Source organism: Ictalurus punctatus, chromosome 16 (assembly GCF_001660625.3).
Source record: "Ictalurus punctatus breed USDA103 chromosome 16, Coco_2.0, whole genome shotgun sequence".
Lineage (NCBI taxonomy): Eukaryota > Metazoa > Chordata > Actinopteri > Siluriformes > Ictaluridae > Ictalurus > Ictalurus punctatus.
The window spans coordinates 10,381,209-10,395,356 of NC_030431.2; the positions used below are offsets into that span (position 1 = coordinate 10,381,209).

At 38.1% G+C, this 14,148-nt stretch overlaps 1 protein-coding gene across 1 annotated transcript; it reads left to right on the plus strand.

Annotated features, from left to right (window-relative positions):
• Positions 1-780: 780 nt before the first annotated feature.
• Positions 781-12,352, plus strand: rfc3 (replication factor C (activator 1) 3). The gene is given in 9 exon segments (NM_001200726.1): positions 781-949; positions 2,638-2,775; positions 2,930-2,997; positions 3,096-3,193; positions 3,418-3,599; positions 5,400-5,536; positions 11,290-11,388; positions 11,881-11,950; positions 12,075-12,352. Coding segments are annotated over 9 exon segments (1,071 nt in total). The 5' UTR covers positions 781-862; the 3' UTR covers positions 12,267-12,352.
• The last annotated feature ends 1,796 nt before the right edge of the window (positions 12,353-14,148 follow it).

Here is a 14,148-nt window from a genome sequence, read left to right on the forward strand (position 1 = left end):
TGGACAGAACCATTTCAGGTGGCCCTGAAAATAAGTGCATATCCACTACTGTATCTCCCACTGAAAAGGTGACAGGTGTGTAAGATAGTGATAGTAAATCAATTAAAAAATAAATAAATAAATATTGCGACACAAAAAGTGGTTCAACAAAGCATGTTATAATATAGTGCACTCACAGCACTATTCAGACTATTCTTTTTGCCTACTGATGCAAATAGTGTACATAGTTTGAGGACTAGACAGTTACTGATAAAGTACTTCTGCCATTTCAGAACACAAGTTACAATGCCCAGCATTTCAAACAGATTTCTGTGTTAGAGAATGTTTTAGAAGGCTATTGAGAAAATTTATGAGGTTGGGGATCTGTGCAAGTGGAGCCTCACTGTACACTGTACTGATATTACTGTAAAGGTTCTAGGGGAACATTACATTTGCCACATTATATCAAGGGGAACATTACATCAGACACAATCTCAAACAATAAGTTCTTTGATGATGTCCTGGTATTTTGTGTGAAATATAATTAAATAATAATTTGCTTACAATGGAGCTAAGATGCAAGGAAAAGAAGCAAGGAAAGGAAATGAGGATGCACAAATAAGAAATGATAAACACCCTGGTCACGGGCTGGAGGACGGAAGAGCGAGGAAACTTGGAAGCATCAGTTTGGTTATTGAAAAGCAGCCCGGCCTTCAGTCTCTATTACCAAACGCTATCATTTTGTCCCTCGGCGCCTTCCGTACTACATCCGTGTGAACAGTTGTGTGTGCGCGCGCGGTTTTGTTGTATTTCGCGGGAGCAGCAATAAGACTGCGCGCTCAGACACAAGTCTGATTAAAAGTTCACTCATTTCTAAAACAAAATGAGTTTGTGGGTTGATAAGTACAGACCAACGTCTCTGGCGAAGCTGGACTATCATAAAGAACAAGCAAATCAGCTCAAAAGTCTGGTAAGGACTGCACAAAGCTCGGTACATTACTAGTTAGCTAGGATGTTAGCCAGCTTGTGTATGTTCTGTAACAAGCCGAGAGATAAAACATCAGTTGTGTACATGTAAACCGCTGCTTCTACGGAATAACGAGTTCATTTTTCCGGGACTAGCAATTAAGAACAGAAAATAGTATGAACTAATTAGATGGCTGTAATACCAAAGTGTACTGGGGTTTTCTCACATTAACAAACTTACTAGACAGTTTAAACTCAGTGAGTTCAGACTCCCCAGCTGTATAATAAACATCCACTTAGACACAGAAGGCGCGTGCTTCTGCATATGCTTTGGGATAAAACACAATTACTATGCTACAGAGAGAGACTTTTTTTTTATTATTATTATTTTGTTATATCCAGTTAAAAGTTTATAGTTATAGCTTGAACAAGCATACAAAAATGCTTCACATATTAAACAAATACACAAATCTGCATGTGGTCAGTGTCCCATACAATAATTTAATGTGTAAATTAGTAGTGAGGTTGGGGTAAAATTAGTAGAAAGTTTTGCTTTCTTATTTCGAATAATACATTATACAGGTTGAATAATTAAAGTACATAAATATCATAAGTTAGAAAACCTTGAAGACAAAAAAAACCTACAAAAGAAAGGTTTTCCTGTGATGTATGTGACAACAAATCAATAATATATATTTGTCTTCTTTTAAAATTACAGTTGTGTATTGGCAAGATTTGTATTAAGACTCTTGTTAAGGAAGTGCACAATTTCCCTCTGAGAATGAGAAGTATAAGAATTTATACAAAATATATGTTCAGTATTTCCCCAGATCTTTTTAGAAAATTAATTGTACAATCCCAATTCCAAAAAAGTTAGGATGCTGTGTAAAATGTAAATAAAAACAAAACGCAATAATTTGCAAATCTCATAACCCCATATGTTATTCACAATAGAACAGAGGAAACGTTTCAAATGTTTAAACTGAGTAAATGTACCATTTTAAGTAAAAAAAAAAAAAAAAAAAACAGGTATTTTTGAATTTGGTGGCTGCAACACGTCTCAAAGTTGGGACAGGGCAACAAAAGGCTGGAGAAGTAAGTGTTACTAAAAATAAATAGCCAGAGGATGCCCCGTCCCAACTTTTTTGAGATGTGTTGCGGTCATCAAATTCAAAATTGCCTTATTTTTTTTCCTTAAAATGGTAAAATAACTCAGTTTAAACATTTGATATGTTTTCTGTGTTCCGTTGTGAATAACATATGGGGTTATGAGATTTGCAAATCATTGCATTCTCTTTTTCTTTACATTCTTCACAGCGTCCCAACTTTTTTTGGAATTGGGGTTGTACTTGCCATTTAATATAAACCTAAAACAATTTTTTTTTTAAACATTAAATTGGCTTTCACTTGATAGATTCTGTGTATCACTTTAAAAGAAACATCATTACTTTTCTTACTTATACAATGACGATTAAATACTTACACAAATGAAGGACAGTAAAATGTGACCAGAGCATATGAAACCTTATTAACATTCATTTTTCTGACCATTTTGTTGGAACATTTTCCTTTAAAAAGTTCAAAATCAAGTACATGTTTAGAGCACGAGACATTTTTATGTATATTTTTATAATTAATGTTATTGTTGCAAATGACCATAAGTGTGCTTTCTTCCTATAATGTTTCATACAGGTACAATGTGGTGATTTCCCGCACCTGCTTGTTTATGGTCCATCAGGTGCTGGCAAAAAGACCCGAATTATGTGTCTCCTCCGTGAGCTGTATGGTGCTGGGGTGGAGAAGCTCCGGATTGAACACCAGTCCATTGTAGTAAGCACTATCATTATGTTCTGAAAACTCCTTTCAGAGGTATTAAATGCTTGGAGAAGTCTCCAGTGATTAAATCTGTACGCTAGAAATGATAGGTTTAATAATTTCAGCACCAGTTTCTGATTATTGCATTGATAAATATTTCTCCATACAGGCTCCATCTAAAAAAAAGATTGAAATCAACACAATTGCAAGTAACTACCATTTGGAGGTGAATCCAAGGTAAGCTGCCACATACTGTGGGTGCTATTATTTTAACTGAGTCATATTTCTCAATATTTTGACTGGTGCCTGACCCATTGGTGTGTCTGGGTTTGTAGTGATGCAGGAAACAGTGACCGTGTCGTCATCCAAGAGCTAATCAAAACAGTGGCTCAGTCACAGCAGATACAATCCAGCACACAGAGAGAGTTCAAAGGTCAGTAAAGATTTTCATTTTGTTTACATTCAACATAAGTTGTATATGCTTGTATGTTTATCACTATTGGCTGCACACATGTACTACTTATCTGTATTCTTACCCTTTGTTACTCTCCAGTGTGTCGTCATGATTTTGACAGTGTCTGAATATCTATAAAGGTTTATAATTTTTTTGCAGTGTTTGTAAGTGCAGAATGCCTCATGTTCTTCTTACAACTGCAGTGGTTCTTCTGACGGAGGTGGACCGGCTCACCAAAGACGCGCAACATGCCCTGCGCCGTACCATGGAGAAATACATGGGCACCTGTCGCCTCATCCTGTGCTGCAACTCCACCTCTAAAGTGATCTCTCCCATCAGGAGCAGGTGCCTGGCTGTAAGAGTGCCACTGCCAAGCACTGAGGAGGTAGCTACACTAACCCCTCAAACCATATCATATATAACACAGGCTTTTATGTTTGATAGTGAGGTAGTTGGAAAGCCAGACAGATATGCCCCATGGAAATAGGATTTTGTAAATTTATTTATTTATTTATTTATTTATTTATTTATTTATTTATCGTGTGTGTGACATTTGGGCAAGCAAACATTTGATCCTCTATGAAACAGTGCCTATTAATAAAGGTGATGTACTGTATCAGTGTATCAATATACTGTGTCTTCTAGAGGAGGAATCTTGTCCACTTTTAAGAATCTACCTGTCCATTTTGTCCCAACCTCTCCTACGCTATTGCCGCATACACTGCTCCTGATGTTCAATAAATAAGGAAATAAAATTAAATGCATTGTAAATTTATGAATTTATTTTCAATGTATATTTGTGTAGTCCTAATTTTGTATTTAAAAAAAATTACAATAGCCTATTTTCATGATATATTCCTAAATGTCAGTTTCCACTTTCTTTCACGTACCCCCAAGTACCCTTTGGTGTACGCGTACCCCTATTTGAGAACCACTGCTCTAGACAGACAAATCAGAGTTGTTTGGCCACAGTAACAGAAGACATGTTTGGTGTTGACCAAAGACAGCTTTTCAGGAGAAGCACCTCATACCTACTGTGGAGCACAGTGGTGGAATGTGATGGTTTGGGGTTGCTTCACTGCCTCAGGGACTGGACCGGTTCATTCATTGATTCAACTATGAATTCTGCATCACATCTAAGAATGCTTGAAGATAATGTCAGGCCATATGTCCAAAAGATGAAGTTGAACCGAAAGTGGACTTTTCAACAGGATAATGATCCTGAGCACACTAGCAAATCCACCAAGGAATGGTTCAAAAAGAAGAAATGGAGGGTTATGGAATAGTCTAGTCAAAGCTCAGATTTTAATCCCATTGAAATATTATGGGGGGATTTGAAACTGGCAGTACATGTAAGAAAACCCTCAAACATCCTGTAACTGAAAAAATATTGCATGGAAGAGTGGTCCAAAATACCAGCAAGCCTGGTGGACAATTATGCAAAACGCCTTCAAAAAAATTATTTCTGCTAAAAGGGGCAATACTAGCTTCTGGCGACAAGGGTGTACTTACTTTTTCCACAGAAGAATATCACATCTATTGATATTTCTGTTGAATAAATGATTGAAAAAAATAAGTTTCCTTGTGGGTTTTGTTCAAGTAGATCAACTTTATTAATAGGTACTGTTTCAAAGATAATCAAATGCTTGCTTGTCCAAATATATATATATATATATATATATAATATATATATATATATAACTTAAAAAAAAAAAAACTTTTTCCATGGGGTGTACTTATTTTTTCACTAGACTAGCTGAGTGACTCAAATTAGGCTAAAATCTAGGTGGCTATGATTATCTGCTTCAACACAGCTACACTTCATGTTAACGCAGCTTCTTGAAAGTTTATCAATTGTGAGAGGCCATGAAAAATGAAAGGAACAACACATCCATGTGTAAAAGCTGTCTCCAAAGAAAGCTATTCCATATTAACTTATGTTGCATATTGTTCAATCTTTACTTAACTTTAAACAAAGTTAACTTTTTTCATTGTTAAATTAATGAAACCGGTCTTTTAGTGTTTTCATTACTGGATCTCTTGACATCCCTATTTCATCATTGTACACCAGTATAGTTTAACTTGAGCACATCATGCAGTTACAGCCTGGTGGAGGTTAGAAGGCAGCTGGCTGACCACTGAAAGGTTTTGTGTGTGTGACCTTTCAGTTCATTCACTATTTCAGGTGTGCAGTGTTATGATGAGCGTGTGCAAAAAGGAAGGGCTTATTCTCCCACCTGAGCTGGCCAAACGGATCGCCGAGAAGTCAGGTCGCAACCTTCGCAAAGCTCTTCTCATGTGTGAGGCCTGTCGAGTGCAACAGTGAGTGATGGCCAATGATTATGACAGGGGCAAGACTAGATGCAGATCTTTTGATGTGAAACAGAGTTATGTACAGTGATGTGAAAAAAGTATTTGGTTTCTTCTGTTTTTGTGTATACATCATACTAAATAGTTTTAGATCTTCAAATGAAATATAACATAAAGGCAACCTGAGTAAACACACAATACAGATTTTATTTTTTATTGAAGCCAAAAAGGTGTTGGATAACTTATCACCAATGTGAAAAATGAATTGCCCCCTTAAACTTAATATCTGGTTGTGCCACCTCTAGCAGCAATAACTGCAACCAAATATTTCCAATAGCTGTAGTTATCGGAAGCTGGTTCCGTAGGTGAAATTAAAAGAAGTAACTTCACTTACTTCTTGGACTAGTACTTACTCCTATGCCTTGGATCACTCAGTGCGTTTACATGGACAACAATAATCCAATATTAACCCGATTAAGAAACTACCATGTAAACAGCAATTTTTAATTACCTTAATCCGATTAAAGTCATACTCGAAGTAAACACAAATTGAATTAAGACGTGGAGTGTTCCTGTTTTAGTCACATTCTCGACGTGTATTATAAACATGTAAACACCTTAATCACATTATTAACGTCGTGTGAGAGTTTTCACCGCATTTTGCAACAGGACACGATCACACACAGCAGTGCTCAACTGTTTCACGGCAAACGAGAGCACGGCTGCATCCCAAACCATGGACTTGCCTGCTCTAGGCCTGTTGTAGACGAAATACATGTATTTCAGCTACTATATAGTAGGTAAGTATGCGATTTGGGACGCAGCCCATGGTTTCAAGCAGTCGTCTATTTGCACGTACAGCATTCAATTCAATTTTATTTGTATAGCGCTTTTTACAATAGACATTGTCTCAAAGCAGCTTTACAGAAACATATAAACACGGTATACATATTTTAAATGTGCGAATTTATCCCAATTGAGCAAGCCCGTCGCGACGGTGGCAAGGAAAAACTCCCTAAGATGTCAAGTGGAAGAAACCTTGAGAGGAACCAGACTCAGAAGGGAACCCATCCTCATCTGGGTAACAACAGATAGTGTAAAAAGTTCATTATGAACTTTTATATGAACTTTTATATTTTATTATTTTATATGAAGTCTGTTTGGCCGTAGGACAAGCCGTAGTCCCAACAATCTGGAATTAGAGTAGATGAGAGCTCCATCCAGCGGTAGGACATCTGAAACAGATCAGGCAGGTCTGGAGAGCAGAGAGGATCAGGATCTCTAGTATCTCCCTAAAATCATGTGTGGCTCGATAGAAGGTGAGAGGGAGAGAAGAGATTGTTAGGACTGTGCTTAGCGTAACAGAAAGTCTAGTCATGGTAGGCTTGAGTAAACAAATACAGTATCTCTCAAAAGTGAGTACACCCGTCACATTTTGGTAAATATTTGATATCTTTTAATGTGACAACACTGAAGAAATGACACTTTGCTACAATGTAAAGTAGTGAGTGTACAGCTTGTATAACAGTGTAAATTTGCTGTTCCCTAAAAATAACTCAACACACAGCCATTAATGTTTAAACGGCTGGCAACTAAGTGAAAATGTCCAAATTGGGCCCAAAGTGTCAATATTTTGTGTGGCCACCATTATTTTCCAGCACTGCTTTAACCCTCTTGGGCATGGAGTTCACCAGAGCTTCACAGGTTGCCACTGGAGTCCTCTTCCACTCCTCCATGATGACATCACGGAGCTGGTGGATGTTCGAGACCTTGTTCTCCTCCATCTTCCGTCTGAGGATGCCCCACAGATGCTCAATAGGGTTTAGGTCTGGGGACATGCTTGGCCAGTCCATCACCTTCACCCTCAGCTTCTTTAGCAAGGCAGTGGTCGTCTTGGAGGTGTGTTTGGGGTAGTTATCTTGCTGGAATACTGCATACTGATCATGCTCTGCTTCACTATGTCACAGTACATGTTGGCATTCATGGTTCTCTCAAAGAACTGTAGCATCCCAGTACCGGCAGCACTCATGCAGTCCCAGACCATGACACTCCCACCACCATGCTTGACTGTAGGCAGGACACACTTTTCTTTGTACTCCTCACCTGGTTGCCGCCACACACGCTTGACACCATCTGAACCAAATAAGTTTATCTTGGTCTCATCAGACCACAGGACATGTTTCCAGTAATTCATGTCCTTAGTCTGCTTGTCTTCAGCAAACTGTTTGCGGGCTTTCTTGTGCATCATCTTTAGAAGAGGCTACCTTCTAGGACGACAACCATGTAGACCAATTTGATGCTGTGTGCGGCGTATGGTCTGAGCACTGACAGGCTGACAGGCATTGCTGCAGCAATGCTGGCAGCACTCATACGTCTATTTCCCAAAGACAACCTCTGGATATGATGCTGAGCATGTGCACTCAATTTCTTTAGTTGATGATGGTGAGGCCTGTTCTGAGTGGAACCTGTCCTGTTAAACCACTGTATGGTCTTGGCCACGGTGCGGCAGCTCAGTGTCAGGGTCTTGGCAATCTTCTTATAGCCTAGGCCATCTTTATGTAGCGCAACAATTCTTTTTTTCAGATCCTCAGAGAGTTCTTTGCCATGAGGTGCCATGTTGAAATTCCAGTGACCAGTGTGAGAGCGATGACACCAAATGTAACACACCTGCTCCCCATTCACACCTGAGACCTTGTATCATGGTAAATGGGGCACTTATATCACTTTTATCCAAAGCGCTTTGCACTGGTTCTCATTCACACACACACTCGCACACCAATGCTAGCAGAGCTGCCATGCAAGGCGCTAGCTTGCCATTGGGAGCAACTTGAGGTTCAGTGTCTTGCTCAAGGACACTTCGGTTATGTGGAGTCACGTGGGCCAGGAATCGAACCGTGAACCCTACGATTAGTGACAACCCGCTCTACCACCTGAGCCACAGCCGACCCGTAACACTAACAAGTCACATGACACCGGGGAGGGAAAACGGCTAATTGGGCCCAATTTGTACATTTTCACTTAGGGGTGTACTCACTTTTTTTGCCAGCGGTTTAGACATTAATGGCTGTGTGAGTTTTTTGAGGGGACAGCAAATTTACACTGTTATACAACGTCTAATATCCTTTACACATTCCTCAACTTTACTAAGCTGCTGTCTGTCATCTGGCTTTGCTGAAACATACAGCTGTGTATCATCAGCATAACAGTGGAAGCTAATTCCATGTTTATCAATAATTTGACCTAGAGGTAGCATATATAAAGTAAAAAGCAGTGGGCCTAAAACAGAACCTTGTGGAACGCCAAATTTAACCTCGGCATGCGTGGAGAAGTCGCCATTTACATCTACGAACTGATAACGATTGATCAAATAGGACCTGAGCCAGGAGAGGACTGTTCCCTTAATTCCAACAATATTTTCTAATCTATCAAGGAGAATAGTATGATCTATAGTATCAAAAGCTGCACTAAGGTCGAGTAATACAAGCAACGAAACACAACTCTGATCAGAGGCCGGTAGTAGGTCGTTTACTACTTTAACTAACGCTGTCTCTGTGCTATGATGAGGCCTAAACCCCGACTGATACATTTCATGAATGTTGTTCCTATGTAGGTACAAGCATAGCTGCTGTGCTACAACCTTTTCTAAGATCATGGAGAAAAAGAGGGGATTTGATATAGGTCTATAGCTGGACAGTTGAGAGGGGTCAAGGTCAGGTTTTTTAATCAGGGGTTTAATAACTGCTCATTTAAATGATTTAGGTACATAGCCAGTGCTAAGGGAAGAATTGGTTATATTTAGAAGCGTTTTAATTACTTCTGGACAAATCTGTTTAAAGAAACGTGTAGGTAAGGGATCGAGTATGCACGTTGATGATTTTGCTGAAGAGATTAATTAAGTTAGTTCGGTCTCTCTAAGGTGAGTAAAACATTCTAAATGTTGATCAGATAATGCTAGGCATATGCATATAGGCCTATATGCATCTATAGGGTTAATTATAATACTGTCTGGTTTTAATTTAATAGTCTGAATTTCACATCTAATATTTTCAACTTTACCAATGAAAAAATTCATGAAATCTTCGCTGCTATGAAGTGATTGTGTGCCTCTTTCTGTAGTGGTTTTGTTCCTAGTTAATTTTGCTACAGTGTTGAATAGAAATCTCATTGTTTTTGTTATCTCCTATTAAGGTGGAGAGAGAGACTTTTCTAGCATCACCAAGAGATTTTCTATAGTTCACTAGGCTCTCCTTCCATGCTGTTGGAAATACTACCAATTTGGTTTAACACCATTTACGTTCTAATTGTCAACTGGTCTGTGAGTAGAGCCACTCTATCAAGCGTGTACCGGAGCATTGACTCTAAGACAAATAATTGGGGGGAAAAAACCAGCATGTCAAATAATTAACTGCATTTGAAGCGTTCGTAAAATTTTTAAATAAAAACACCCAAAACTGTATACGGTGCCATAACGAAGACAAACTGTATGTTGATACTGGAAACTCTGGAGGTACGTCGGATGGCGTGGCACGGTGACGTAATGACGCGTGCTGTTAATCAAACTATGTTCTATAACATGTAAAACAGGTACATGAAAGGAGTATTCTAAAAGGGACTCATGTAAACACCTTAATCACAATATTGTCTTACTCAGAGTAAGGTCAATAATTAGATTACTGCTGTCCATGTAAACCTAGTCATTGTCTTGCTGCTTAATCCAGTTGTGCTTGAGTTTCAACTTACAGTCTGAAGACTAGACATTTTCCTTTAGTATTTTCTGGTAAAGAGCAGAATTCATGATTCCCTCAATTATTGCAAGTTGCCCAGGCTCTGAAGCAGCAAAGCATCCCCACACCATCACACTTCCACCACCATGCTTGACTGTAGGTATATACTTTTTATGGAAACTGGTGTTTGGTAATAGGACCCCTGTCTTCCAAACAGTTCCACTTTTGACTCCTTAATTTCTCCCAAACATTCTCCCAAAAGGTTTGAGGATCATCAAGGTGTGTTTTGGCAAAATTCAGACAAGGCTTAATGTTCTTCTGGGTTAGCAGTGACAAGAGAGGCCTTTAGGTCCTTTAATATTGTGCTTGGGTCTTTTGTGACTTCCTGGATGAGTCGTTGCTGTGCTCTTGGGGGAATTTTGGAAGGTTGGCTACTTCTGGGAAGGTTCACCACTGTGCCGATTTTTTCCATTTTGCAGATGATGGTCATTTGGAGTCACAAGTCCTTTGAAATAGCATTGTAACCCTTTCTAGACTGATGTGTTTCAATCATAGTGTGTAACTGGGTTAGACCTTTTAACCAACCTCATGCTGTTGAAAAAGTTCTATTTAAGTGTTGATTTGATTGGACAGGGTTTGCAGTAATCAGGCCTGGTTGCGTCTAGTCCAGCTGAACCCCGTTATGAATGCAATTTCATAGGTTTGGGGAATTAGTACTATAGGGCAAATGCATTTTCACACAGGCCCAATTGGTATTGGATAACTTTTTTGCTCCAATAAATAACATCATATAAACTGTATTTTGTGTTTTTTCAGGTTGCCTTTATTTTATCTTAGATTTTGTTTTAATTTCTGAAACAATTTAGTATGAGAGAGAGACAAAAACAGAATTAATCACGATACAAATACTTTATCACAGCATTGTATCTCTCTAAACATGTAACTTTTTTTAATCAAAGGAAACTGTAGACATCATTTGTGTACATAAACAGTACCTGCTGCAGGGAAAAACAGCTGATCTTTTTATGTACCTGTCTTCAGGTATCCTTTTTCTGCAGATCAGGACATCCCTGAAACAGACTGGGAAGTGTACCTCAGAGAGACGGCTAACGCCATCGTCAATCAGCAGAGCCCACAAAGGTTAGTACTGTATGTCTAGGTGTGGTGTCTCACTACCAAGCCAACTTGGGCTCTTTGAACAATTACAACTATAGGGTGTTAAAGTATCCAGGGGTGGACAAATGATAAATACATTAGCTAGCCCTCTATCCAAGTAAAAGTTGCCCAGAAACCTAACTGACTCTGCTAAAAAGTGAAGGCTAACATAGTGTTATAACACATGGCCAGGCCACTTAAGTGCATTAATACAGACAAAGGGAAACAAATTAGTAAATGATCATGTAGCACATCATATTTGCCTGAAAAAACAACAAATCATTGGCTAATGGTGTTCTGTCCTCTCATTACTCGTCAAGGATATTATTCGAGTCAGGGTAGTCAATCAGTGTTTGCAGTTGTGTTTTACAGCTGCTTTTTACTATGAGCTTTAGTCTGAATGACCTGAATGTTTACCTTGTTATGGGTATTATGTAATTAATTGATAGAAATCTTAATTTGTTCATTTCTTTCAAGACTTTTGGAGGTTCGGGCAAGACTTTATGAACTATTAACTCACTGTATTCCAGCAGAAATCATCATGAAGGTATGGTCTGATTATATTGCACTCTCTTATGTGCTCACCAGTTCAGAGCTCCTTAAATCCATTTAAAATAATTTTCTTCAAGTCAGTTAAATTTGCAGTCATTTTGTGTCTCTTGACTGTGCAGGGGCTTGTGTGTGAGCTGCTCAGTAACTGTGATGGCCATCTAAAACCTGAGGTGGCACAAATGGCAGCCTACTATGAACACAGACTACAGTTGGGCAGCAAAGCCATTTACCACCTGGAGGCCTTCGTGGCAAAGTTCATGGCCATCTATAAGCAGTTTATGGAGGATGGACTCGACAACTTCATGTTCTGATTTCTCTCTGTCATCTTTCTATATTTTTGTTTTGGCTCTAAAATATCTGCAGGTTTTCTTTGTATTAAACACATTTATTAAGATTTTCACCTCGTTCATGTTTGTGTTCATGTTAACACATAATGTATTTTAGACAGACAAGTTGGTAAATATGGGGGCGGGAGAGTTTGGGTGAAAACTTTTTAGTGTAGTCTTTGTCATGCCTCAAAAATTTTAATATCCATGTGAAAGTGCGATTGATCTTTTTTCTACTTTTAGTGGAGTGCAGAACATCTTTATTATTTTTTTCATGTAAGATTGCTCAAAATATTACACCTAACAAAATTTCAACACATCTTTCATGTAATAAATTCAATACAGATATACAGTAGATAATATTATTAAAGTGCTGCATGTTTTCTCTATACAATATAGAAACTAATACATATCAAGACCATTCTATAACCACTGGCAAAAATGATGGAATCGCCACTCTTAGATTATGTTCACCTGGCTTTTTTTTTTTTACTTCCTAGCAAATAAACAAGTCACAGATATGACAAAAAACAATGTATGTTTAATAGCTGAACTTTCTGGCTTCATTAAGTTAAATTGAATTGTTTTCATAAATGGCATATTTTTTTCCAGATCAAGTAGAATAAACAATTATGGAATCACTCACTGTTGAGGAAAAATTATGGAATCACCTTGCAATTTGCATTTCTAAAACAAATACCAGCATAAGTCTAAAAATGCAAATTAGTCTGCAGTTAAAAGTGAGTGCTTACATACCTAACCTTAGACTTTTTGAAAGGAAACATGGCTCCAACAAGAGAGCTGTCAATTGAAAGAATGGAAAGGATTATAAAACTCCTTCAAGAATGAAATCCAACAAGGAGTGTGGCAAAAGATGAGTCTAAAATCCGGTGCAAGTATAAACAAAATGGGAAGGTTATAATAGGAAAACCTACAGCTAGACCAAGGAAGATGGTGAACGTCAGGATGCCTTGAAAATATAAAATACACAACAAATTAAATGGGTGTCAATGTTTGTAACAGAACTGTAAGAAATTGGCTGAATGAAATGGGATTTATGTATAGAAAAGCCAAATGAAATCCAGCACTAACATCTAAACAGAAGAAAACAAGGTTACGGTGGGCTAAAGAGAAGCGATCATGGAGTGTGGATGACTGGAGGAAAGTGATATCAGTGATGAATCACAAATCTGCATTGGCCAAGGAGATGATTCTGGAACTTTTGTCTGGTGCTGCTCTAAATAAACATATAAAGATGACTGCCTGAAGAAAACATTCAAATTTCCTACACATTTATGATATGGGGCTGCACGGCAGGTAAAGAACCAGGGGAGACCTCAACAGTCAATGCACTGAAATTTTGGACACTTTTCTAATTTCATAGGTAGAAAATAGGTTTGGTGGTGATGAAGTCATTTTTCAGGATGATGATGATGCATCTTGCCACAGTGCAAAGAGTGTTAAAGCTTTTCTTCAGAAAAGGCAGATCATGTCAATGACATGGCCAGCGAACACTCGGAAATTTAAAAAATAGGTCCATGACAAGGTTCCATCCTGCAAAGCTGATCTGTCAACCATTATTCAATAAAGTTGGAACCAACTTGATGGAGAATATTGTTTTTCATTTGTGAAGTCCATGCCTCAAAGAATTCAGGCTGTCATAAAAGCCTGAGGAGGAGCAACAAAGTACTAATTGTGATTTTTTTTTTTTTTGGTTGATGATTCCATATTTTTTTTCCTCTACTTGATCTGGAAAAAAATATGCCATTAATGAAAACAATTTAATTTAACTTGTTTGAGGTACAAAGCCAGAATGTTTAGCTATTCAACAAAAATAGTTTTGTGTTATATCTGTGATTTGTTTATT